This window comes from Antennarius striatus, chromosome 17 (assembly GCF_040054535.1).
Source record: "Antennarius striatus isolate MH-2024 chromosome 17, ASM4005453v1, whole genome shotgun sequence".
NCBI classification, from domain to species: domain Eukaryota; kingdom Metazoa; phylum Chordata; class Actinopteri; order Lophiiformes; family Antennariidae; genus Antennarius; species Antennarius striatus.
Genome location: NC_090792.1, coordinates 8,909,890 through 8,936,331, shown reverse-complemented (window position 1 = coordinate 8,936,331; position 26,442 = coordinate 8,909,890). Strand labels below are relative to the sequence as shown.

The 26,442-nt window shown below is 41.2% G+C and overlaps 1 protein-coding gene across 1 annotated transcript; it reads right to left on the bottom strand.

Annotated features, from left to right (window-relative positions):
• Positions 1-1,866: 1,866 nt before the first annotated feature.
• On the bottom strand, positions 1,867-20,556 carry plcb2 (phospholipase C, beta 2). Its single transcript, XM_068339279.1, has 32 exons — positions 20,473-20,556; positions 20,123-20,200; positions 19,533-19,601; positions 18,155-18,295; positions 17,698-17,777; positions 17,549-17,602; positions 17,386-17,461; positions 17,143-17,243; positions 16,596-16,756; positions 16,372-16,518; positions 16,117-16,274; positions 14,521-14,603; positions 14,295-14,379; positions 13,228-13,441; positions 12,935-13,017; positions 12,742-12,838; positions 12,547-12,631; positions 12,291-12,415; positions 11,857-12,008; positions 11,197-11,361; positions 10,979-11,078; positions 10,678-10,782; positions 10,429-10,493; positions 10,208-10,292; positions 9,258-9,647; positions 8,936-9,119; positions 8,392-8,533; positions 6,495-6,559; positions 5,825-5,884; positions 5,570-5,627; positions 3,650-3,733; positions 1,867-2,529 (listed from the first exon to the last, which is right to left on the bottom strand). The coding sequence occupies exons 1-32, from the start codon at positions 20,554-20,556 to the stop codon at positions 2,359-2,361; spliced, it is 3,747 nt and encodes a 1,248-aa protein (XP_068195380.1). The 3' UTR covers positions 1,867-2,358.
• Positions 20,557-26,442: the final 5,886 nt, after the last annotated feature.

Below are 26,442 nucleotides of genomic sequence, written 5' to 3'. Positions count from 1 at the left end.
TCTGGTTGTTTTAGAAAATTTCAGCGTTCTGCTTTCTTTTGATCTTTGATTTTGAGCAATCTGTGATGTGATTTGTTTTCTTGAAGGAATTTGGACAGCTAACACAACAACTCTTAAAGATCTGTTTTTGTTTCAAAATATTGAAAAATTTTATAATTTATTTAGTTAATTTGTGATTCTAGTCTTTACTGTTACGTAGATATACCAAGCTCAGTTGATGCACAGCAGGTATTTTTCACGTCGTGGCAGGAAATACACACACAGGCGTGTGACTAGTTGCACGGTAGGTCCTGTTGTGTTCTCTGTGTCAGTGCTGTCTGGACACTTTATGTAATGGAGCTGTTTTTCCTCTTATCAAGTCTGTCTGTGTTTTCTATGCTGGCATAAGACAATGTTAAAATCAATTATCACCTGGTGCTACCTCAAACACTTGCAATTGATGCATCAATTATTTCACCGCATCTAAGTGTAAAATATTTTGTTGATGTGATTTTACTTTTGTTAAAAAAATTTAGGTTGTTCCCACGATTCTATTTGAAGTCAGAGCAATGATTAGAGGTTATAATTTAGAATTACAATAAGAAAAGTAATAATGTTTTCACTCTTTGTCTGGGGATTGGGTCGTCGTTTAAGGACCCTTAAACAACTGACATCCAATCCACACTGCATGCCTCTCGTACGCCTACATTGGAAAGTGTTCTGGGCGTGTCCTACCAGGTAGAGACCTCGGGGAAGACCTAGGACACGCTGGAAGGACTATGTCTCTGCTGGCCTGGGATCTCCTCTGGATCCCCCGGAGGAAGTGGAGGAGGTGTTTGGAGAGAGGGAGGTATGGGCATCCCTCCTGAGATGGTTACCCTCACGACCCAGCCCTGGATAATTGGTTGAAGAATGGATGGATGGATGGATGGATGGATGGATGGATGGATGGCTGGATGGACGGACGGACGGATGGATGGATGGATGGATGAATGGATGGATGGATAATGTTTTATGATGGACAATTGAATCACTGTCCTGCCTGTTAATTGTATAATTCAGAAATCAGCACTCAACTTGATTCTCTGTCCTGCTCCACCGATGACATTGGACATTTTGATATTTTTTAAAATATGATTTTCAGCTGTATTTAACTTTACACCCTGCCATTTTAGCTTTGTCTCTGGAAAGATGAGCCACTGGACACCCCCAGCAATGTTTTCACCTTATGTACACCAGTCTGTTCTTTGTTCATCAGACTTCATCTCAGACTGCCCTTATAAGTTGTTCTGTTGCTCCTCTTGCCACAAGATAAATAAAATGTTGTTTGGCCTAGAGACAGTGTCACTGAGGAAAAGACAGAGACAGAGCTGGAGGTAGCAGAGATGAAGATGCTGAGGTTCTCTCTAGGAGTGACCAGGAAGGATAGGATCAGGAATGAGTACATCAGAGGGACAGCACATGTTAGAGGTTTTGGAGATAAAGTCAGAGAGGCCAGACTGAGATGGTTTGGACATGTCCAGAGGAGAGATAGTGAATATATTGGTAGAAGGATGCTGAGTTTTGATCTGCCAGGCAGGAGGCCTAGAGGAAGACCAAAGAGGAGGTTTATGGATGTAATGAGGGAAGACATGAAGGTAGTTGGTGTGAGAAAAGAGGACGCAGAAGACAGGGTTAGATGGAGGCAACTGATTCGCTGTGGCGACCCCTGACGAAGAAGAAGAAGTTTTTCGGAACTTGTTTTTACAGCTTACAGAAATATTTATTGACTAACTAAATTTCTCCACACACCATTTGCAGTAAAACTCAGTGGCACCATGTATTTCAACGTGAAGTTTATTAAGAACTCTTGAGTGAAATTAAACTTGCTTGCTGCCTTCGGTGAGAATGTGTGACAGATGGAGTCATTGTCCCAGTGAGCCTGCAGACTCTGATTAGCTGAATTTTCTGCTAAATATTTCCTGCCACATTTTTTTCATATTTTCGGAATCATAATGAGGACAGAAAAGGGACTGTGAGAATGTAACTAAAGCTTTTAATTATGGGCTTTCAACTGGAAGATATGTGTCACAGAAAATAGGCCATTCTTCATTGGTGACATGGCAGAGAAATAGAGTCAATTCGGAAATGAAAATCTAGCCCAAATTATTTAATATTTGCTACAGAGGACATAAATAAAAATGTCAAAAATGGCTTCAAACTGTGAAAAGAACTTTCTATTTACTGCATCCATAAAATTAAAAGCATCCCTAATGATAATTTGTCTACTATATACTTATACTGAAGCTGTATGTTGTGTACAAGGCTAAATTTAAAGATGTACGAGTTTCCTAAAATGTTTAGAAGAAGCTCTGAACAGCCAGAGTTCAAAAAGCACATTTAACCCAGGAAGACATCTCCGTAGACGCCCACACACTCCACCTTCTTGTCTCCAGCCTGATCGACCAATTCGGGGAAGTGGGCCCCCATACAGACATTGACGGCCTCCTTCACCTCTGCTGGCAACGACCTCATTTTCTGTGCATGCTCCATCAGGGCCTCCTGATTAAGCTGCAGACACAGGAGTCAGAGGTGCTGAGTGCTTATCATAATGTTTAGAGAATGGATCTGTGCAAAGATCATTGTGAAACCCGAGTTTAGGAAACTGGCTTGAACCCAGCGGCACAATCTGATTCTAAATAAGGGTGATGATAAACTATTCTAAGGATATTTTTAATGCTGTAATGAAAAGAAAATTGATCAGTACTCAATCAATGATGCTAAATGCAAGCGGCAAAGATTAGCTTTCACATTCTGAGGAATAAGTTATCCTCATTTGTCCTTTTGTTTGCAGACTATTTCCTCCCACTGCTTCTGTCAAATCAAAAACTGTATTTGAAAGCTAGTACTACTGCTGGTGAGACAAAAACAAATCACCCATCTGGTGTTCCCGCGTCAATAACTAAACTATGCGACACCTCTTTTCTCAGTGTTAACAGCCAAGATTTTCAATTCAAAGCAAAGCCCTGTCATTAAAATGCTCTGACATCATTTACAGCGGTGGGAGCTTGTTTTTTTTTTTTTGCAATTGCCTAAATTGGAGTTGTCATCCGCCAACATAATAAGTAAACATGGACAGATGGCCACATTTGCTTGTAAAAAAAATCTTTTTGTTGATGTGTGGACAGTTTGTAGGGTTGTGTACTAGAATTTACAGTACCTCACATCAGGTGATTCACTATATATCAGGTTAGAAGAGACAAAATGTAGAGTCTCAACGCATTTTAAACACTGGTCTTATCTTTAGAGCTGGGGTTAGACAGATTTAGTAATGTCTGGAGGGGTCATATTATGAAAAACATGTTTTTTCAGGTCTCTACATATATAGTCGTCCTGCCTAACCCTACCAACTCCTAGGATCTGGAAAACAAACAGGTCCTGCATCCGCTGTACAGCCCACAAAATCATGAAAGGGTGCTCAAACATGTTGATCAGAATCATCTCCGACAGTACAGCAACGACAGGAGTGATTGACAGAAGTTATTGCCATAGCCCCACCCCCATCTGCACGAGAACGCTCCCCTTTCCCCAGAAAAGGGGGTGTTCATCTCTGACAGGCAGGTGCAAATCAAGCCTCAAAATTCAAAGTTATTAACAAAGAAGAAGTGCATCCTGTTGTCAGCATGTGTACCTGATTACTGAAGGTCTTGATGTCCTCCAGTGTAGCAGCCTGTTTCTTCATTAGATCCTCCTCCAGGGGTTTGTCATCTGCAATCTGTGACAGCACAACAAAGTACAAAGCATGACGTTTTTGCTGAAGGCCAAGCGGAGGTCACTCTGTGGGTTCACATGTGGTATCCGCTTATATTGACTGCTTGCATGTCTTTAGGCTGTTCACCTGCTCATGTTCCTCCCTCTGAGTGCATTTGTGTGTGAAAGTGTGTATCTGAAGTACAATGCACCCACGGGATGCAACCTGAGTAGTCCAATCAATACCCTTATGTCACAAGATGCAGGACTAGTTTGGTTACACATCTATCTCTGCACCTTGTGACGCTCACTGATTAAAAGGCTGATTAGAAAGGTGACCGTGTCATAAATTCTCAACATAATCAGTTAGCAAATGCTGATTAAGGACATTAAATGAGCTGAAATGTGACTGTAATGCAGGGTGGAGATCTGCCATTTAGATGGAGTTGACCAGAGAGGAGTGAAGTGTCTGGGTCCTTAACCCAGATACTACAGCTCTGCTACTTCATGAGTCAACAGAGGAACAAGAACATATCTCAGTGAGTCATCAGCCACATGTGGATTAGCCAGCCCCCCGTAAACAGCCTCTGAGTAATGAACAAGCCGTCAGGGCCCGCTGCACTCCGGTCTGTGAGTAAAAGACTGTTAGTGTGTGGGGGTGGTTGTGAGTAAATGTGCACGCTCACACATGTAGGAGTACTTATGGTCAGCAACGTGTGGGTATCTGCAAGCAAACACTGTGTGTGTGTGTGTGTGTGTGTGTGTGTGTGTGTGTGTGTGTGTGTGTGTGTGTGTGTGTGTGTGTGTGTGTGTGTGTGTGTGCTGATACATGGATAGTACTGTGATGTTTGACATGGTTTCCATGTTTTGGTCAGATCTTCAGACACTTGCTGCCTCTTTGTAACCATAGTTACAATCCTGAATGCAATATGTGTTGAGCAGACTGATGTGCTGGCGTAGCAGCTGAATGAGGGTGGGGCAATGTGGGTCATGCATGGTCACCACAAAAACCCTTGAGCAAAGACAGGGTAAAAGGAAAGTAAGATGAAAATTGAGATTACAGAGGAGAAGAGAAAGTCAGGGATGAACATGAGAGGAGATGAAGAATTAACCAAAGAGAGGAAAGAAACACAAAAGAGAAAAGGGGGACTCATGATTTTTTTTAAATTAAAAGATTCTCTGAACTGGCATTTCAGTGGGATATTGTATTTATTTTATTTGATACAGCTTGGAACTGGCTAATTCCTCAGAGATAATAAATATGTATTATCATCCAGAATTTATTGCTATTGTGTGTCACATTCATTTTGAAATTTTGTTTTAGGATTTTCCATGTATTCACTTTTAAGTTTCTTTTTTTGTTACTGTATACTGTATGTGTTTGTGTAGATTCTGTAGCATCAGCTACTGTCTTGCACCTAAAACTAGTGCTACCTATGAATTTAACACTGCTGACACTCATGAAAGATGGCAGCTGTTTTCAGATCAATGCCTTTTGAAATGCTGCCCTTAATCTTTATGAGAAATGCTTTGTAGCCTGAGAAAAAAAATATTTGTGTAAACCAAGATATCTGCCTTAAACCTAGACCTCAAGGACTCATCAAAATGGTTTAGAGATGTATGGAGAAAATTTAGGAACAGTATATGTAAAAAAGAAAATCAAATATGTACAGAGGAACATAACGATTCACTGCAATAACCAACTCCCACTGTTCCTGGTTGGTTGTATACAAGCTTACATTTGATGTATAGGGGACAGATCTACCACACTCCATGCCACCTATATTTAAATGGTTCCTATGCCATCAACCACATTGTTTCCATGAATATAGGCCTACGGCAAGTTTGAAAGACTACTTACTTCTCCATCAGACTGAATAGCTTCATCCAGCAGCTCTGTGCTCACTGCCTTTTTCAGCCTAGGAGAAGATATTTATAATTTTCAATTAGATCTCTTGTGCATAACGGTTTGCATGTATCAAATTGAGTCAGACTTCATGTGTAAAGTCTGGTAGCGGTGGGGTAAGGAGCCGAGCAGTCATTTCCCTCCTTATAGTTCCTTTCATTACTGTGACTGCAATTAATTAAAACTCCCTAAATAAGAAAGTCAACTCACTTTCCTCTCTCTGAACTGGAACGTTTTGAGAACGCTTTCTTCCTGTTTTCTTTGATTTCACTGACAAAACAAAGCAAAAACAGAAAAAATTAGGAGCACTGCTTGATTTAAACACTAATAGTCAGAAATGACTTAACGACAGGACTGTTTCCCCAGGGCCATTGGATCCAGAGATGACCTTTCCACTGAATGGAAGACTTTAATATGATGTGTTACTGTCTACGTGGGCTGCTAGATGACCTGGGCTGCCCTCACTTCCCCACTGCTGTTTAAACACCTGTTGAATAACAGTTGTCCTGAGATCACCATCTGCCAGACGGGGACATCGACACACAAACAAAAATGTCCACAGCACCGTAAGCCAAGCAAGGACACTGGAAAATCTGCATCAACGGGTGATTCATTTATTATTTCAAATACCATCTTTGCAAAATGTCAAATGTTTTACCTCGGATCGCTCTCTCTCTCTCTCTCTTCTTCTCTCTCACACACACACACACACACACACACACACACACACACACACACACACACACACACACACACACACACACACACACACACACACACACACACACACACACACACACACACACACATAGATTCAGCAAAGCCCTCTGCTGTCCATCGTGTACAGCATGTCCCAGAAGTGTTGTAAGTGTGCTCACACCTCTCCAGGGTCTTCAGCTCACTGTCATGTCTCTCTGATGCCATCTCCAACAGCTTAGCCAGTCTCTGTAACAATAGAAGAAGACAGTGGCACGGTCACAGGCAAGATGTCCAAAATGTGCATCCCTATCCTCTGTGATAAACACATATTTAGACCTTAATTTAATTTGCATTACATTTGAATAAATTTTGATGACCCAAATGCAAGGTGTTAGCTCTCTTCTGATGAAGTATGATCTATGCTCCATGCAGTAGGGGTGTAAACTTGTGGAAAATACCATGCTGACTCAACTGTGTCATACAAATTATGAATTCATGCCACCCATGAGTTTCTGGGTCTAATCAGTGTAGAACTGAAAGCTCTGGCTGCTCTCACATGATCCCAAACACAAAGCACAGAAGGGTAAAATTAGCTGCTCTCTTTAAGATGTGAATTTTTCCTGAACCATGCAAATGATTCCTATTTTTGGGATGACTCATTAGCTGTAATAAAGACAGCCAACATGTGTGCAATGAGAAAATAGTTGGATCAGGAGCAATTCAGAGCAGCGTATACTAGGACAAGGAGCGGCTCTTCACTTCACAGGTACAGGCTGCAAAAATATGACTAATGACAGAAGAATAAAGTGAATTATTTTTGAACTATGAAAAAAGCACTCCTCACTCCTGTGAGGAAATTAAAGGTAATTTGACAAAAAGCTTCTCATAAAAGCCACGTCTAAAAGCCACGTCTTTTGCCTCAAAAATGAGTGGACCTGATAAAAATGGGCCTGCACTGATTCTTCTACATGACAACTGCAAACTTCAATCTGAGCTTTGAAACAGACACTTCTGAAGAATTGACTTCATCTCACGCCAATGTTACTGACAGTGACCATGATGACACACACACACACACACACACACACACACACAGACACACACAGATACTGAAGATGACAGTCTCCTGAGCGTCATTTATGTTCATTCCATACACAATCTGTGTTTTTTTCAGACACATGAAATAAAAGCAATACCACTGGACATGCTTGAAGGCTACAATTCAGGTGAGGCAGAACAAAAGTGTCGATGAAAACAACAAATGGTGAAGTGTTAAAACTGTTTTTCCCCAAATCTACTGCAAACTACGTCATTACTTCCACTTTTGCTGCTTTGTGTTTATTGGGGACGTGATCACAACTTCATCCAAACATCTCAATTTTAAATAACTTTTGGCACTACCTGTCCTACTGTGTTTGTGTCAATAACAACAAAACAGAAATACACAACTATGTGCGAGTTCACGAATAGCCAATAGGAGGACACCCATATCAAGGGTGCACTTCGTCAAAAAACAAAACAAAACAGGATGATGTTGTTTTTTTTAATGATTAAAAAATAAGTACTCAGCAGGCCTAATTCTTATTTAAGTCAAGAGCCTAAATTCTGAAAAGCTTTTAATGGTTCAAACACTTGTTGCTTGAGGTTATAGTGGGTTTTGTTCCATTAGAAGTCCGCTTTTGGTTATATAATTTTATTTATTTGAGCAGCATCTATCGACCCTTGTGTTAACTTTGTGAAACTACCCTCTGTGTAGGATTCTGAGTCCTCCTTGGTTTGTTAAATAATTTTATTTCAAACCTTAACATCTGGTTTTTATGTTACACCTTTATTTAAATAAGCTGGGTTGTAACAGGGGAGACTTGGTGCTCAGCTGTAAGTAGGAAACAACGTCGGGTAACGTTTCTGCCTGGACGCATTAACAGTTTTATGAAACTTACAGCAGAGGTAGAGATGTAAAAAACAAAGTGGGGTGATCCCCCCCATCCTTCCAACAAATCGCACCCTGAAGATGATATTAATTATTTTACATTGCTGCAGGCAGTCCAGTTCTGAAATGAAACCTGTGTTTTCCGAACCTCGGTAGCAGACTGCTCTTTCTTCCTCCTCAGCTGATCATACTGTTCAGTCCACAGAACTTGCAGCTCCTGCTGCATCTTCTCCTTCTGATCCTGCACCCGCTCTGTCTTCAAACCATTGTCAGAGGCGTTTCCCCCTCCCCTAGAGGAAACACAACATGATGAAGCATGACACGACACATGCAAGGGGGAAAGTCTTCATCGATTAACAACCTTTGCCTCTCCTAGTACAGAAATGTTCATCTGCTTGGCTTCTATAAATCCTATGAAGCTCAGTCTGCCCTGAAAGGGTAGGGGAAGGCTGCATCAGCAAGAAAAACACATTCTCTGAGAAATATTCCCGGTGCTTCTAAATCTAATCTCAATAATGACGCTGACCAAAACAACAACTTCATTAGTGGGTCATCATTAACATGCTGCAGAATTAGCTGTTTTTTGGAAGAAACAGACTTCAGCCAGTTATAAATACAATCGGGCAGAAGCTAATCGGAATTTTTGACACTCCTCCTCTACCAGCTTTTTTCAAACATAAATGAATACTCACTCTGTTTTCTTCACCGAGACCTTCTTCTTGATAGCCTTGAAAGAGTCGGAGTATTTCTGCATCAGGTCCTCTGTTTTTTTCTGATATTTCTTTTCCACTCCCTTCATCTCTCTCTCCTGGCGTTTGATGACCTTCAAATAGTTCTTGTGCGTTGTCAGTTCTTCAGCAGTCACTGTTGAAGGCTCTGCAGCAAAAACACAAAGGGCTTTGTTACAAACCCACAGTCGCTATGCCTTCATTATGAACTTGTCTTATCTGTTTCACTAACACAAGTCTGAATCTGCATATATACTTCACCTCTTTACAACACATCTTGTGTTACCTTCACCGTGTGATGGTTGCTGAGGTGAGTCTTCTGCTCCTGCGGCCTCTGGAGATGAACTTTCTGGACTGGGAACAGCCTCAGCAGCGAGCTCTTCATCATCTGTCCCAGGTTTATCATTTGAAGTGGTCTCGGAGTTTGTGCTGGTGTCATTCATGGGTTCATTCCTGCTTTCTGGAGCTGCATCTCCAGGAGGAGGAACAGATTCAGGAGGGGTTTCAGATGCATCTGCTGTGTTGTCAGGAGATTGAGGAGATTTTCCTTCACGTTGTGGAGGTTCTGATATGTTCTCTGTCTCTTTTTTTGCTTCTTGGACACTTGCTTGTGGTGGAGACTTAGATGATTTGTCATTGACATTGACGTCCAGTTTAGTTTCAGATGCAGCATTTTCTAGCGGAAGCACATAGTTTAAACATGATGTTTTACGTAATTCAACAACAGACACCAACAAGAACTGGAGGAGCTTTTTTAAAAATATATGTTGTCAACATAATAACAGTTATTTTTAGAAAGAGTCTGCCAATTACAATGAAAAATGATGATGTTCTGCCACTAGGAGCATTTGGATCCACATCTGATTCATAATCTGGACCTGGGAGATTACTGTAAAATATATTTGAGGAGGGAGGCAGTATGTTTTAGGTGATATGTTGTAACAGAGAGGGGTGGTAATGTTGTAATACTATTTATAACAAACCTATTTCTTTTTTCACATATGTGTAGAAACACAAGAATCTGTGTTGACATATCCTGGCAAGTATTCTCTGACTGTTCGGGTTTTAGTGGATTTTGTGTTGGCGGAGCTATGCCCTCTGTGCTTTCTAGTTGCAAGTGTGCTATTTGTTGTCTGCTGTGTACAGTACAGTGTAGTGCTTAGAGGTAAAACTCTATGGACTATATAACCACAACAACCAAATCAAGGCTCCAAAATAGTTCACAATCATCTTTACCTGGATCTTTACTTTTCTTAGCCTTTTCTGTGACGGCTTGAACTATAAGAGGAAGCTCATAGGGAGAGACATAGTCGGAGGATGACTGTGGGAGCACACAGACAGGAACATTACAATCTAACAAGGCCAGTCATCTTCCAGGAAGTTAATTAGTGCTTATAGGAGAGCCGGGTACATGACTGATATGTCAATTTCAGTGCATGATTAGAGCTTATTATTACCTCTTTTGTGGTCTTTTGGCTCTTCTCTGTGCCTTTTGTTGGGTTAAATAAGGCATCTGTGAAATCTGAGTAAGAATCACATGCATCAGTGTACAGTCCAGGAATAAGCTTCACTTTAATGAAGTAGAAAATTTTTAAAAATGCAGGTACAAAGAACAATCTTGACCATGATTGTCACTTATTGTTGCATTTAAAGGTTCTTTATCTTTTGTTAAAAACAACAACAACACAAGCTGAAAATTCAGACACCTGCGAAGGCTGCAGGGATGTAATCCTTGACTTCAATGTAGACAAAAAGAGCAGGCAAAGTGAGTGGCATGTTGCTCTCACTGCGGAGGCAGATGTGATGGAAACCTGCAGGGCATAAAACAAACCATAGTGAATAAAAAAAGCAAAACAAAGCAGCTGCGTCCCTGATCCAGAAGCCCGCTAAAACACATTAGCAATCATTTGTGGCCTTGGCTGAGTCAGTGGAGCTTTAAATTATGCAGATTAGATGAAGCATGGAGCGTTGGAAAGGCATGAAAGATTCTCTCTCCCATTCACTGACCTGATTGGATTGCATCAAGTGGGATGATCCTGTGTCCTACGAATTTACCATTCTCCTCGTGGACCACAATTCTCAAAGAGGCCATTTCAGGAAGCAGGATCTATAATGTTTATCATTACAACAGCAAATATAATAAGTACCACAGCAGCAGCAGCAGCACAGAGCTATGAGTACTGAGCTCAAACAATATTTAGTTATGTTTGTCTGTTGGCTGACACCTTCTCAAACACAAAAGGCTCTTCGTTCCACACTGGGTTGATGGCATTGGGCATTGGGGACCATTTGGTGCGAAATTTTTTCTTGGGGTCCCCTGGCAGCCCAATCACCTCCACCTCCACTCCTGTTCTCACATTCTTATCAGACAAAAACTGCCCGGAATAGATCTGGAGAGAGAAAGATAAATGACATCTGCAACATGAATGTGTGTGTATGGACGTATCCTGTTGCGCCGACCTATGATCAGGATACAAAAGGTAAAAATAGAGCTGTGGTTGAAGACCGGGAACTGTATTTCACTCACAGCTCAAAGCTTGAGCTATGATTGTCTGCAAAGAAATGAGTGGAAACGTCTTTACAGACACACATACAAACACACACATACTGCATACACACACACCTTTGAATGCAACTCAGGCCAACTTTTTGTTCAATTTCAAAGATAAAAACAGACATCAGCTATATACATTTTTTACAGCATTTTCCCTCCAATGCAAATCCATATATAAAGTAGCTTTATAACTCCTTTCACCAACACATCTAATCTTGCTATTTTTAACCTTTGAAAGTGTTTCTTTTTGTTTTTTTAGTAAGGACAGATATGTCAGAAGGAAAACAGTCAATAGGAAAGGATCATAATAATAGAAAGGATGTATATATGCCTTTATTGTCAATGTGCTCGCCACAACGGTGTCAATCCTGTCACAGAATGGATCAAACTTCTTGTCACTGCGACGCATTACATCATGTTTGAGGAGGTAGCCAGTTCTGCCATTGAATTCAAACAGAGCCATGTTCAGCTGCATGGGGAAATCTGCAAAATAGACACAAATAGACCCATCATGCCCCCTCTCTTCAGCAAAAGGAGGAGCAGCAAGTATTTGAGATGCGAAGCGCAGCGGAGGCCCATCCAACGTAAAGAGGTGCAACACTGACCTGCTGTGGGCAAAAAACAGAAGCTCTGGGATTAAAACGAGTCACAACGAAGGGTCATTAAATATAAAGAGCAGCTATGTGCTTCATCAGATGTTCACATATTTGTGATATTTTATTATTTGTCTCTGTGGTAATCAGTGCATTGTGTGTCCATGTCTACCCATTGTCTGGTAGTTGAGCGCCACCATCTGGCAGCCTACATTCCAGAAAGGCTGGGGGCTGTAGTTGGAAGAGTCCATTCTCGTTCCTTTAGGGTAAATCCGACTCATCTGCCTCTTATTGTATCTGAGAATGATGGTTTAGGAAAGACAGCTTCTATATTTATCTGTGAACCAGGACACTGTGGTGTATTTTTATGTGATAACGGCTGACATATTCTGGGGCTGGACAGCATCTACATTGCTCTTAAAGGATACTCAACAAATTCAACAGCAGTCTTTGAAATCATTGTCTCCCCTTTGGTCTCAACAAAAGATGAGACGACATAACTCTTATTTTTCTCTGCGGATGAAGAATAGCATAACTTTCATTGTAACTGTGATTTTTTTTAAAGTACTGTACATGTCAAATAATTCATATGGTACTGTTTGGATAAGGTTTTGAAGACATACTTCTGGCGTTGTCAAAAGAGATGAATTTGTTGGGCTGGATGTAGTTAACCAGGGATGACATTGCCTCATATGCTGTTACCTCTTGTCCAGCTGTGCCCTGTGAGACATTGACAGGGAGTTAAGTGATGTGTGACCTGCTTTAGCCAGGCAAGGATGATATAAAACGATGAAACATCAACACCGCGTGGTCTACCTCATCCGATGTCTTCATTTTCTCTTCATCCTGCTCCTCTGTGTCCTCCTGCTCCTCGTTGTCCTCCGCCGCTACATCCCCCTCTAGGTAAACATGTGGAAAGTGCATATAATAGTCATATTTACTGAAAACAAGGAAGGTTATTAAGCTTTAAAGAAATGATTCCTTTGTTGCAGTACATATAAAAATATAAATAGATGCTGGAATAAGTTACACAGTGAGCCAAGGGGAAAAAAACCCTGCTCGAGGGTGTCTTTTAAATGCATTCATGCTTTTATTAAATAATGGTCCACCTGGGCTCTCCTGGGTACCGGGTGCTGGATTGTCAGCATCCTGAGAGGTGGTGCTGGGGTCCTGGGTTGGTGCAGCTGTGTTTGTGGTTTGGTCAGCAACTACAGCAACCTTTTGCTTAGGCTGTGTCGGCTTTTCATGACCGCCCTTCTTGTTTTTGATGAGGATTTTGCCCAAGAGCTCAGAGGGGCTTGGAATCTGCTGGCCGGGCTTCAGCTGGATGTCACAAATAAAAATGAAAAGTAAAATAAAATAAAATAATAGAATGATAATCGTTCACCAGCAACTCCTGTGCTGGTGAAGAAAGCCTGGTAAAATCTTGTCTTTGGGGAGTGGAGGAAGTAACTTAAAACTTAGGAGACACTGTGAGTCTAGGTTGGTGTTCAGGTAGAGAAAGTTACCAGCACTAATTAGCATGACATGTTTCTATAATGGTCAAAGTGTAAAGGTGACTCATGGGTCGAGCAACACTATTTCATGCAGTCTCTGCATGTTGCCTAGCAACTTCACAACACAAGATTCCAAGGAAACCAATTAATAAAATACATTCCAGGAAGAAGACAGGACCGGCTCAAAACCTTGGTGACCAACACTGGAGGAGTGTTATAGTTGATGAATGGATGAACGAATGAATGGATGAACGAATGGATTATTGAATGCGATATTAGAGAAATTGTGGAATATTCTTGAAACAAAAGAACCAAACCTTTTCTTGCAGATTTTTTACAGAGCAATTGGCACACACACACACACACACACACACACACACACACACACACACAGCTCAGAGAAGGTGAACAGACGTTGGATGATGTGGATACAGGAGCCTGTGAGGGTAAGGTCTGGCAGAAACAATTCAGAGGCCAAAACATGAAACTTGACCTCGTCCATCTATTTCCTCACTACTAATGTGCTTAGAGTGCTCAGTGGAGTCTGACAGGACAGCACGATAACGCTGTAACTAATCTATCACAAAGCTCTCTGTTTACCAGCCAAACTCCCCTCTTAAATATGTAAACTTTATCTTACTTCAGTGCTTTGACAGCTGTGTTGCAGACAGTGTACTCACAGGGTATTTATCCAGCGGCTCTGTTAGCAGGGTATCACCAAATATGGTTTTGCAGTAGTTTGCCATCTTCTCCTGCTGTTTCACCCTGGAATAAAGCAGAGTAATACCTGTATCTGCTGCAACAAACAAGTTCTCGAAATATTCCATCTGAGATAATGGCATCCAACTATAATTCAATCATGCTAATGCCATTACATTTCATGAGATCACTGAAATGTGGCCTTACGAGTCAACGTGGTTCTCGAATGACAGAATAACTGGATACTGTGAGGTCTTGAAGGCACTCTCAGCAATAGCCTCAATCACATCCTGTCACACAGGATATTATAATTAACTCGTGATTTAAAAGCTACAAGAAATATATAAAACAAATATAAAATGTGAGTACTGACTGTCTCATCTTCAAGGAAACGAAATGAATGAAAGTTGTAAAAGAATATAAATATTGAAATATGCTCCAAACGATGATGACAAACCTTTCAGTCACCTAAAACATGTTTCCATGGAAAAGAGAGAAAAATGTGAAATTGGTATAAAATTCAAAACATCAAAAGGCATAACTGACGTACGTAAACATGACAGGATGAAGAGTGTAAAGATCACAGACGGATGGCAGACGTGCTGAGCACTATTTCCTCCATTGTTTTGTGTCAGGTGTAGTAATAATCACAGAATGTGAGGCGAGCAGACTGAGCCCATCATTAATGCTCCCCTGAAATATGAGGAGCGACAGCATGACGAACTGCAGTGCTTTGGCTCGCATGTGAAAGCACTGAAGTAACCTCCACACCTATCACTTTTAGAGGCTGACAGTACACCGCAGTCAGATGTTGTGTCCGGGCCCCGGGGACCGTGGCGCTCCATCTGCCCTTAAATGGACGTATTGAGTGTGAGACGATGGTGGAAGTGACTGCTTGTGTGTTCATGTGTGAGTTTGTGTGCTACTGTCTAGTTTTAAACAAACCTTCATTCCTGTACACAGGACAAGAATAAAAGGGGAATTGATAGACTCATCATGATATCCGTGACACGCTGCAGGGATATTTGGACGACGCAAACATTCTCTAGTGAGTGTTTACATGAAGATGTCATTCTGAAACAATGCACTGGTGCTGGCAGGAAACTAGGAGTAAGACATTTACTCGAAAAGGTTCAAGAGTTATGAAAGATATTATCGAGGAAATACTCACCAGATTCCGGTTGGTCTCACAACACAGGTTGTTATAAATTGTCTGCACTGATTCATTTTCTGGGTTAGATTTTTTTTCTCCTACTATTTAGACTGATCATATGCAAAACACTGTATTTCAGCTGTCCGCAAAATAAACAATCATTTTCATGGCATAATATGAAAATCATTTCCACGGATTAATCAAGCGATAGAAACATCTCCCTGACCATGACAAAAATGACTAAAACTACACAAACAAATGCGTCTGTCTGACAAATCATCCACTGATGAGACTAAAATAGTTTACATAGTTTTGAATAGAAAAAAATGTCATTTGTCATATGTAAAAATCAAAAGGCAGCTTTTACTTAAAGCATGTAAGATAGATGCTCCAGACAAAATAATGATTAAGGATATACGGAAACAAATTCTTATGTCGGAATGGTTGATAAAATTCAATATTCAAAATCTGAGAGTAGATTCAAACAAGAATAAAATTTATTTGACCCATCAATTTTGGCAAAACCCATTAGTTCTTCAGTGGTAATTCTTCATCCTTGTTTAGGTTCCAAATTCAGAAGACAAATAAGTAAATGTGTGAAATGGAGAATATATGAGGTCAATGTGCCTAAATCTCGTGTACGTTACCACCTTGTAGAGGATCTCAGTCGTCATGGTGAAGCCATGGGTGATGATGGGTTCTTCATCTGGAGGTTTGCCCTTCCAACAGTCCAGCTCCAGGCAGCGGCAGCCAGACAGCAGACACTGACGGTACATCTCAGGTGAGGAGACGCCGGAGAACTGACCGGCTGGATGGTGACAGAAATACAGACCAAAACTCCCCCATTAAAGCTCACCAGGTCATTTATCAGAGTTAGTGAGCTCAAATGAAAATGTGCATATAACCTGTCAGATATGTGTTGTGGGAGGACTTGATGAAGTAGTGTGGGATGGGCTGGGTCATGTCTTGACACTTGGCCAGCCTGTCTTGCATGACCACTGACATCTCTGGACCCATAAGGAAGTTTAGGAGACCTTCTGGAGAAATCAGACCTGCAGATGAACAAGTGAAATATGTTGAAGTTTTCAGAAGTTCTCCATCCAACATGCTTTTTAGCACCTAATCTCACTTCTGTTTGAATTAGAGGTGCAGGGTTCATATTTATCAATCAGAGCCTTGATCTGGTCCTGACGCAGACGTGGAAACAGTTCTTCGTTGAGCCGAGAATCCCTCTGTTTCTCGTTCAGGAACTTGGTGAAGTTCTCTTTTGTCATGGTGGGTTTGTTGGAGCTGGAGCACAAGAAGAGAAATTGCAGTGAACAGAGTTTCATATAATGTTGACGCAACCTGTCACAGCCTGCTACCAACCACCTGAGCCTGTTCCCAATAGCTAATCCATGAATTAGAGGCTCATAGCAGCAGATTAGAATATGAAATGAAAAGGTTTGTGGTTTCATGGCTGCCAGACACTTAAGATAACCCTTTAAGAACACATGTATTAAGATACTGGTTGGGGATATTTTTCACAGTAAAATTTTCACACAATCTTACAATAAAATAATACCTGCTTTAACCCATAGAAGGAATATTGAAAAATTCAAGGCCAGAAAATGATAAACAGAGGAATATTCAGCCATATCAGGAGACGGTCAATGAATCAAAAGTGATTGACTCACTAAGAAGTGAAGATCTCAAGGATCTCAGGCCGGGGGCAGAGATTTGCAAAAAAGATCTTGAAGGCAGACTCAGTAAAGACATCAGGCTTCATGGAGTCATACTGCAATTTTAAATGATGCATCATTGGAATATAATAATCGTTTTGTAACTGTAAAAACATAACATTGACTTCTACTTACTGTATTTATGGTATTGTGTGGATACTTAATTGTAAGGATAGGTGGAATTAAAAAGTCACTAGCCTTTCCTTTAGGGAGGTGAGCAGCTGCTAACGCATTTTCTACCCTCTTCTTATCCGCTGGGAACATCTTGTAGATACTGTGAAAACACAGCATTGAAAACTAAGAAGCTGCAGAAATCTGCTGCACAGAGTTTGACTGTGTTCCTGTTTGCAATGCGACTTACTATTTCACTGGGATCTTGCCATCCTTGTTGTTATGAAGAGAAATGCAGGTATACCTAGAATACATTGCAAAGCTTTATAGTCCAATACCATGAGAGTGTGATGAAAGTTGATGATGTGTTTGCAGAGCATCAAAACAGTGTTCACTTACATTTTATCCAGGAAGACTTGTCTGCACGAATTGTTTCTCGCAGCGTTGTAGGCAATCGCAAGGATATCATTTGCCCAGTTCTGATGTGTATTTAATGTGTGACACATTAAATGCATTACTTTCATTGTCAACATAAATCAGGTGCCATTATCCCTAAAACTATCATGAAATTTAATGGACACAAACATACCACTAGAGGGCACTAATATAATACTTCTTCAAGAAATGAGAGCAGTGCATGTTACCCTGTTATTTAATTAGAGCTGATTAAATCCGGATATTAGAGCCATAAAGTCTTATAAAGACTAAAAGGGAGAGAGTGCACTTGGGGGGGGGGCTGTGCACAATAGCTAATGGACTGTTGCTGCAACCAATGAGAGGTGACCAGTAACCGAAATTAAAGACTGCAAACAATCAGAAATGAATAGACAGTCAGAGATTTCAGTAACGTATTTACCTGCGTTACTTTCTCCTTAGAGGCAAAGAAGTTATGATAGGTCAAGTTCACCATGTCTGGACCTGACACCAGGGTCAGAGTTTTGGCAAGATGGTTGCTGTCTGGGAAGTCCAGATTGAACACGTTGCGAACCTTTGAGTGCTGTGAAAAGTGTGGACAGGAATTAGTTCCATCTCACTGGAACAACACATATGGGACCATCTTTAAGCATTTTAATGTCTTTTTTGTTGGGGTCAGTTTTCCCTGTTTGAAGGGTGTGGAAAAGCATGTCAGATTCATTTGTTCTCCGGGCATTTGTTTGACACAGGCAAATTTGCTGACCAAGATATGCAAACACGCACAGGGCTGGGCCAGATTACTGTGAAAAGGAGCCTACACATAGTATTTTTGCAGTCAGAAAGACAGTTGAAAAATAGGTTAATCACAAATTGAGAGACCAAAATGAGAATAATGGACCCAGGACTGAAAAAATGCATTAAGCCACAAGCATATGTATAATGTTTATTTTAAATGCAAATACAATGTGTTTTGCATATTGTTCATCCACAGTTATCCAAATCAAAATACCTACTTTTTATTTTTAATCAAATGCCACATGGAGTGCAAATAAAACACAACCTACATTATCATTATGAAAAAAAAAATACTAATGAAGTCATCACTGACTAAACTGTCGAACTGATTTTTTTTTAGATAAAGATAAAGGGGAAAATCATATTCATTAAACTCTATTTAATCTAATCTGTTTAAATTTGACATATTTCAAAGATCTAGGAAAAACACAATCAAGAGATTCTTAATGGAACCGTAATCTAATTACATTTTCTTTTGAATGTGATACTATTTTTTCATTCTGATTATGTAATTCCATAATCAGCGTCCTTCCTCCTTCCATGATTCTTTCAGACGAGCTAATTTCTGTACTGGGGCCATTTTTCCGCCCAAAGAGGATGTATTTCCAGCAGCACATGATCTAGGATGACTCCCTACCAGAGGGGAACAGACTCCAAATCTAAACTATTAGCCCCCCTCGACGAGGGATGACAATGGTTCCATACATCAATCCTCTGCCGAGGTCAGTGAGAAATACAACTGACAGATTTTGGCTCAAACTAAAAAAAAGACATTTGTGCACAGAAATGTCAGATCATGACTCAGTGCGTTTGTTCATGCATATGTTTCTACACATGTTTCTATACTGGGAGACAAGCATGAATACAATATGTTCATTGACATTTTTGCAATGCAAATATGACCCTTTGTGAAGGGGAAACCAAGGGGGCTAGACCTTGAGACCCTATTTGCATGCTCACTGGGATTCTTATGTAACAAGACCACCCATTGTGTAAATGATTAGACATTAAATAATGATACTCACTTTGGGAAGTTTTGCATATTTTCCTGTTCTGGTGTCTCTGATAGTAGCAACATCCAGGAATGTGGTCTCCTAGAAACAAGAAGAATGATCTTCATCGTGTAGGCATCAGTCCAAATATGGATTTATATACAAATCCTCCCTTGGCATGGTGGGGGAAAAAAACTATGGCATTTACTATATTTGTGCAAAAAAAGACATTTAGAACAATTTTTTGCAGGAATTTTACATGATAGCTTAAACATGAAGGACAGTGAGAGATCAGGCACGTGAGGCACACTTAGGACTCGCTTCACCGGTTCTTAGGATGTTCCTTAATGACACTTCATCTTCTCCACGGAGAGCATCACAGTTCTACTACATGGTGTAGCAGGATGGTGAGCCCACATCAGCGCTAATCGATAAGCACAAACTGCTGCGACCCAGAGGTGTGAGCAGCTCCTTGCTACACAATAGCTTTGGCAGATGCACATTAAATAGACACTCTGAATGTGAGCCACTGAAGCAACACTGCTAAGTCTGACTGGGTTTATCTGATGCACAACAACACTTTCCATTTTTCACCACACATATAGCACCGAGGCATTGATTACCTTGCTTTGGTTGATCCAGTAGACATAAAAACCTTTCGGATCCATCTTCATGGTGACGGGAACGGTCTTTGTGGAGTCCTTGGTGAAAACAGTGGAAATACAGCTCAGACAAATTCTGGACTTATTCAGGTTAATCCTGTGTATAAGGGTTGATCTATGATTATGATAATTGTGTGTTGATGCTAAATCGGACCATTTTTGATGCAGGATTGTCCAGAATAGTTGATTAATTCAACATCAGTCAGTAAACTTACAGTAGGACTCGAATGAAACTTGTGTCATTGGTCATCTGGAATTGGAAAAGGAAGTCTAAACGTAAGTCCTGCAAAAACTTTCTAATATTCACTCACCTCTGACCATTTGGTGAATCTTTCTCCTTTCACCAGGTAGTCTTTGACCTCTGGAGGCTCCAGGAAGTGTCTTTTCTTATTCATTTTGTACTTATAGAGTTATTTCTTATGGTTTAAACTACATCTGAAATCCATCCACAATGTGAGCCTATGCCATCGTAACAATCATGAGAGCTCATTCATCCATCCTTTCGCATCAGATATACCAAAATGTAGTTTAGTGCAGATACTCTGGCTGCACTCAGGACACACCCTGGGAAATATGCATTGCAAATGACAACAAACAAAGCAAGTAACTTGACTACAGGTGGAAGCACAGAATGAATCAAAACTCTACATTGAGCTGAAAAGGACAAGTTTTTCTGATTCTAGAGGTCTACTTGACGTAAAAGAAAAAAAACCACACACACATTCTTACACCTATAATTGTATCTGCTCTGGTTGTGTCACACATTTCCTCAAAAACAACAAGACCCGGGGTCATGCTGACCGAGCAGTAAAAGGAATAAGTAACAATTACAAGCAACATAAAGTAGGGCATCCATTACTTTTTACTGGAATCAATTTAATCAATTTCATCAGAAATTATCAAGATAAATCTGTCGCCTCGGCGTCTAACAGAGGTCACTTAGATCAATAATTTTATTTCAACATTTTTAGCTTTCACCTTTGGGTTAGAGTTAGGGTAGATAACTTCCCAAATGCAATGAAAAAGCATCTGTAGCTGAATGTAACCGTGGATGGGTAACAAAATGCTTTCCATATAGTTTGCATGAGCTGACCCTTAATAAGGGCTTTTAACACTTGCTTTTCACTCAGTGTTTCTGAGGTGTCGTTTCCTTGATGGTGGTGGCTGCAAAATAAAGCACTGAAAAGATTTCACGTCTGCTGATGCAGCCTGAGTGTGACTGAAATATTACGTTATCTTTCTCATTTATCACATTTTGATTATTTCCTGGTGTGAATAAATGGCTGCGCTCCATAAAGAATTATTTTTGACAGAAAATCACAATTCATTTACTCATAAGATTATTCATTTACAAAGCGTTTGCCAGGCTCACGGCGTGCTGTCATTTGTTACCCGGGGAACAACACTGTCTGCTATTTCAACAACAGATTCATAGTCATTTGGATATGATTCAAATAAACTTCAAGACCATGTAATATCAAATGCAAAAATTCTGCTGGTGAGACATCGGATGATTGATATGTGATCGACCACACAGTTTATTTAAGATGACTCATGATTTTAGGGAAACATTTAAATGAGAGCCACTGTGTACAGAATTCACACACAGCTCATATCATAAAACACAGCGCTGAACAATAAACCCTCCTGTAATCACTCCTCCTGTGGGCCTGTGGGAGGAGGGGAACCGCATTTGGACCAGGATTGGCTGCAAGGCTTAAATACCTGTGCTGCATTAGCCACATATAACGTATGCTTTCCTTTTTTACTCACACTTCACAGGGACAGAGAGGTTTATTAGAGTTTTACTTTGTGAGGCTCAAACGTATTTTACAAGACAACATATTTTATGCTACGTGAGAGAGCAGAGTCTCCATCTGCAAGAAGGTTCTGGGTTTTTAACCTGTCACCTTCTAGCGTTGTGTGTCCATGTTCACCCTGAGTGTGTGTGTGTGTGTGGGGGGGGGGTCCCTCTCTCTGCTCCTTCCTCTCACAGTACAAAAACATGAAATACAAGTGGATTGGTGACTGAATTGTTCATAGATGTGAATGTAGGTGTAAAATTTTTATTCATCCGGATTGCACAAAAACCTGGTATCCAATGTCAGCTGCAATAACCATAATAACCAGGATCCTGACAATGTGGATGGATAACTTGTACACCTCCCTTTCCAAAAAGGTTTTAAAATGTATGTAGAGGCTAAAGTAAAACACTGAAATACACTATTTAATTGAAAATACCTCAAAAGTAAAATAAAAAATATTAAATAAATGTTTGTTTTTTTTAGTTTGAGCCAATTGTAAGATCTCTGTACACATAGGACAAGGTTTTAAACCAATATTGTGTGGTCATGATCTTCAGAGCCTCTGACATCACTAGATTCTGTGGTGACATCACTGTATTAAAAACAAACATGATTCTGTCATGGATATTACAGCATTAAAACAAACATGATTCTATCATTACTGCAATGAAAACAGGATTCTGTGATGACATCACTACATTAAGAACAGACAGGATTCTGTAGTGATGTCATTATATTGACAACAGATAAGATTCTGTGGTGACAGCAATGGATTGAAAACAGATAGAATTCTTGAGTAACATCACTATGTTAAAAACAAGCAGGGTTCTTAGGTGACATCACTACATTTAAAATAGTCACGACCCCCCCCCCCCCACAGTTCTGATTTGTTGTCCGCTGTAAATGTCTGAAACAGTAACTGAAATGCTACATCAGACAAGAATAGAAAAACGCTCCAGTTTCAGAATGACAGCAATTGCTGTCCTGTTCCCAAAGCCTGTGAAAAGAAGAGGTGAAGTAACACAGTGGAAGACGTCACCCAGTCCCAAAGTTTATAAAACATACTGCATGAGGATCACATGTTCAAAAACGGTTAATTTCTTTCTGCTTGACAAATTGAAATATCGGTGTAATTATACAATTAGAATGATTTGAACACATACATACTGCTATTACTGACATAATACATCCCAAACGAAAAAGGACTTGTGCTTTAGGGATAAAATAATGAATCAAACTAATGCTTAACTCCTATACTTCTTTGAAATTAGCCATTTGCTTACCAGTAAGTTTTCAATCCCAACTGTATATCAGGATTTTGTGCAAAATATACTTCATATTAATTTTTTCCTGTAATCACATGGCACAAGAACAGTTATGATGTGTCAGGTTTTTTTTCTAAGAAAGGCACAAAAAGCTTCTTTAAACACTAAGACTATCTGATAATTATGCCTGAATGCCATCATGTAAAAAAAATATTGAAGATTTCACCACTGCTCACCCAACAACACATGAAAAGTCATCTCCAATAGCTCAAAGCCATCAAAACAGGACACAGCTGTTTTGGCATTCTGTTCGGTGGAGCAATAAAACAAAACTTGTGTGCCTGTGGGGTGGCATGTCTGTAGGAGGAAAGATGAAGCACAGGCTGAAAGGAACACCCGCTCATCACTGAAGCATGGCAGAGGCTTTGTAATAGATGGTGTGATAGAATCCAAAAGATATCAGGAAATCCTGGAAGAAATTCATCTGGCATCTGTGAGGAAGATGATGGTAGGAAGTGACTGGAGACAATGGTCCCACGGAGACATCAAATTCCACCACGGCTTGGCTTCAGAGGAAGTCCTGAGTCATTCTGGAGAATGGAAACTTTTTTGACAGCATGTGAATGAAGGACTGTCACAATGGTGTCCACAAAGAACGGCCTAAAATTCTTCAGAAATGCGAACGGAATGCTAATGTCTCGATACGCATCAGGTCTGCTGATGGATGGATGGATGGATGGATGGATGGATGGATGGATGGATGGATGGATGGATGGATGGATGGATGGATGGATGGATGGATGGATGGATGGATGGATGGATAGATAGATAGATAGATAGATAGATAGATAGATAGATAGATAGATAGATAGATAGATAATTTTGTGTTAAATTTGAGGAAAACCTTTGTAATATTTGTTTAATCTTCTTTATTGTAAGTTATTAATAAACCTAACATTAACTAGGGTTATTCTGTTTATGACTACATGAGGGTCGCGTTGATCCCAATCAATTTTGTGTCTGTGCTGAAATAAGGTCCAAAGTGCTCCAAAGTAAATCCAAATAAGTCCCGCTCTAAACCTTCTGTTTGACGCGTTCCGTCCGGACGGTCGACCTGCTGATTGGATCGGTATTATGTAAATCATAAATTCCGGTCAGCTTTCATGGACCGTCTCTCCGTTGGCTCGTCGCTCACCTGCATTCTTTCCACATGGGTGCGCACAGCTGAAGGGGATAACGCGGCTCTCAGCAGCGTCACTTGGACACGCGTTGGTCAACGCCACAACACGGCGCGTCCGGACGCTCCGTCCTCCTGATGCGGTCCGTTCGGGTGCCGGTCGGGCCGCCGCACAGCTGCTGCTGCTTTAAGAGCCACCGCCCGCCCCCTCTCCTATATTTTTAGCCGAGCCAGCCACTTCATTTGTGGATAAGACGCGCTGTTGTGTACCGTGCGGTCTCAACTTGATCGTCCAAATAAATGAAATCTTCTCCTGTGGATTCGCCGTGGGCCTCCAGCCAGCTGCTCCGTGGAGATGTGGTGTAGGGCAGACACTCGTCCCGCCGCTGTCGGATGCTGAAACGCTTCTCAATCTCGCCCGTGGATGCTTGATGTCCATTATGAAACGTGATGCTGCGCTGGATGCTGGATTTTAGGCGCAGTCTCCCTTGTGATCAGATGAATTTGGAGAAATTAATCTGACTGCCAGATAGTCCAGCGGTGCGGATCGAGGTGGTCCAGCGTTTTCCTCCTCAGCCCTCCTGTCTTCTCTTGGATTGTGGATAACAAGAAGGCTTCAAGACGGAGGGGGTGGTGGAGCATCGAGGGAAAAATAGGGGCAACATGAGAGAGCGGGACTTCATGCCCAATATGGAGAGGGGTAAACCTGCTACTTATACAGGGGACAAAAAGGCAAAGATGGCTGCTAAGACTAACAAGAAGTGGGTGAGACTAGCGACTGTTTTTGCATATGTGTTGTCCGTCTCCTTAGCAGCCATTATACTTGCAATTTATTACAGCCTGATCTGGAAACCAACCAGTTCATCCTCTTCTGCGGGGAAGCCGGGGGTGCCCGATGAAGTCACCCCCACCGCAAACATCTCAACTAATATTTCCTCGAGCGTCAATGTTTCGGAGTGGAACTCTACACAGACACACAACCTGAGCAGGCAGGGATCAGCCCCCCACGGTCAGGCTCCTCGGTGGGATGACACGGCCGAGAGTGTGAACGCGTCCCCGGGCGGCGATGGAGCAGAAACTGCGCACTCAGAGCAGGAGGATGGACTGTACGCGTCTCCTCACGGTTACACAACCGCGGACAGACCGGACACTTTGGGTAGGCAGACACACGGGTCTCGGCCCCCAGTGAGCCATTACATCCCATCGTCAGGCACCAGGGACTCCAGCGTGGGGTCTGATGAGGATGAGGAGAAGAGGGAGGCGCGCAGACGGGACGACGCGCCGGTGGATGACCGAGAGCAGGCGGCGACGACCCGGGCCGGCCCGAGAGGAGAGTGATCGGGCCTCATCCCCCACCCCCATCGACCCCCCCCCCAACTCACATATTTAAACTGATTCAACACGGAGAGTTTTACAGACTTAAAGCCGCAGGTCGGATATCATAACCCCCCCCCCCCTGTAGACTCGTTTTGCAGATCCTCAGATGGATGCTTGGCGCATAAGGAGACCTCGCTTACACTGTTTCCCCATCACCCACTATGTTTTTGGTCCATCTTTTATATGCCTTAAATCCATGTCTGTCCATCTTACCTCGGACAGCTTGTGAGTCCAATAACCTGCCTGCACGCGTGGACCACATTGACACTTTGATAAACGATAGGCTCCAGATGCGTTTTTGGTTTTACAGGATGTAAACATGTCTCACAGGCAGGGCGCTTCACATCACTGCCTGATCTAAATCAAATCTGCGTTTAAGATAAGCTTCCCCCCCACCCCCCTCCTATCACGGAACAAATCTGGATAAAGACAACCTGCATTATTGAGTTATGCTCAGGTATGTGCATATAACCATGTAAATGTATTGTGTATTTGGTTATGTACATATAGAGAAGGTATACGTCTTTTTGGCCAAGATAAACTTTTAGTACAATTAGATGATTTTTATCAAAGGTACAGTCTGTATAAAAGGTGACTATATGACTAGGTACAAATAAAGATCCTTAGAAAACGGTTCATTTTATGGGTTTATAATCG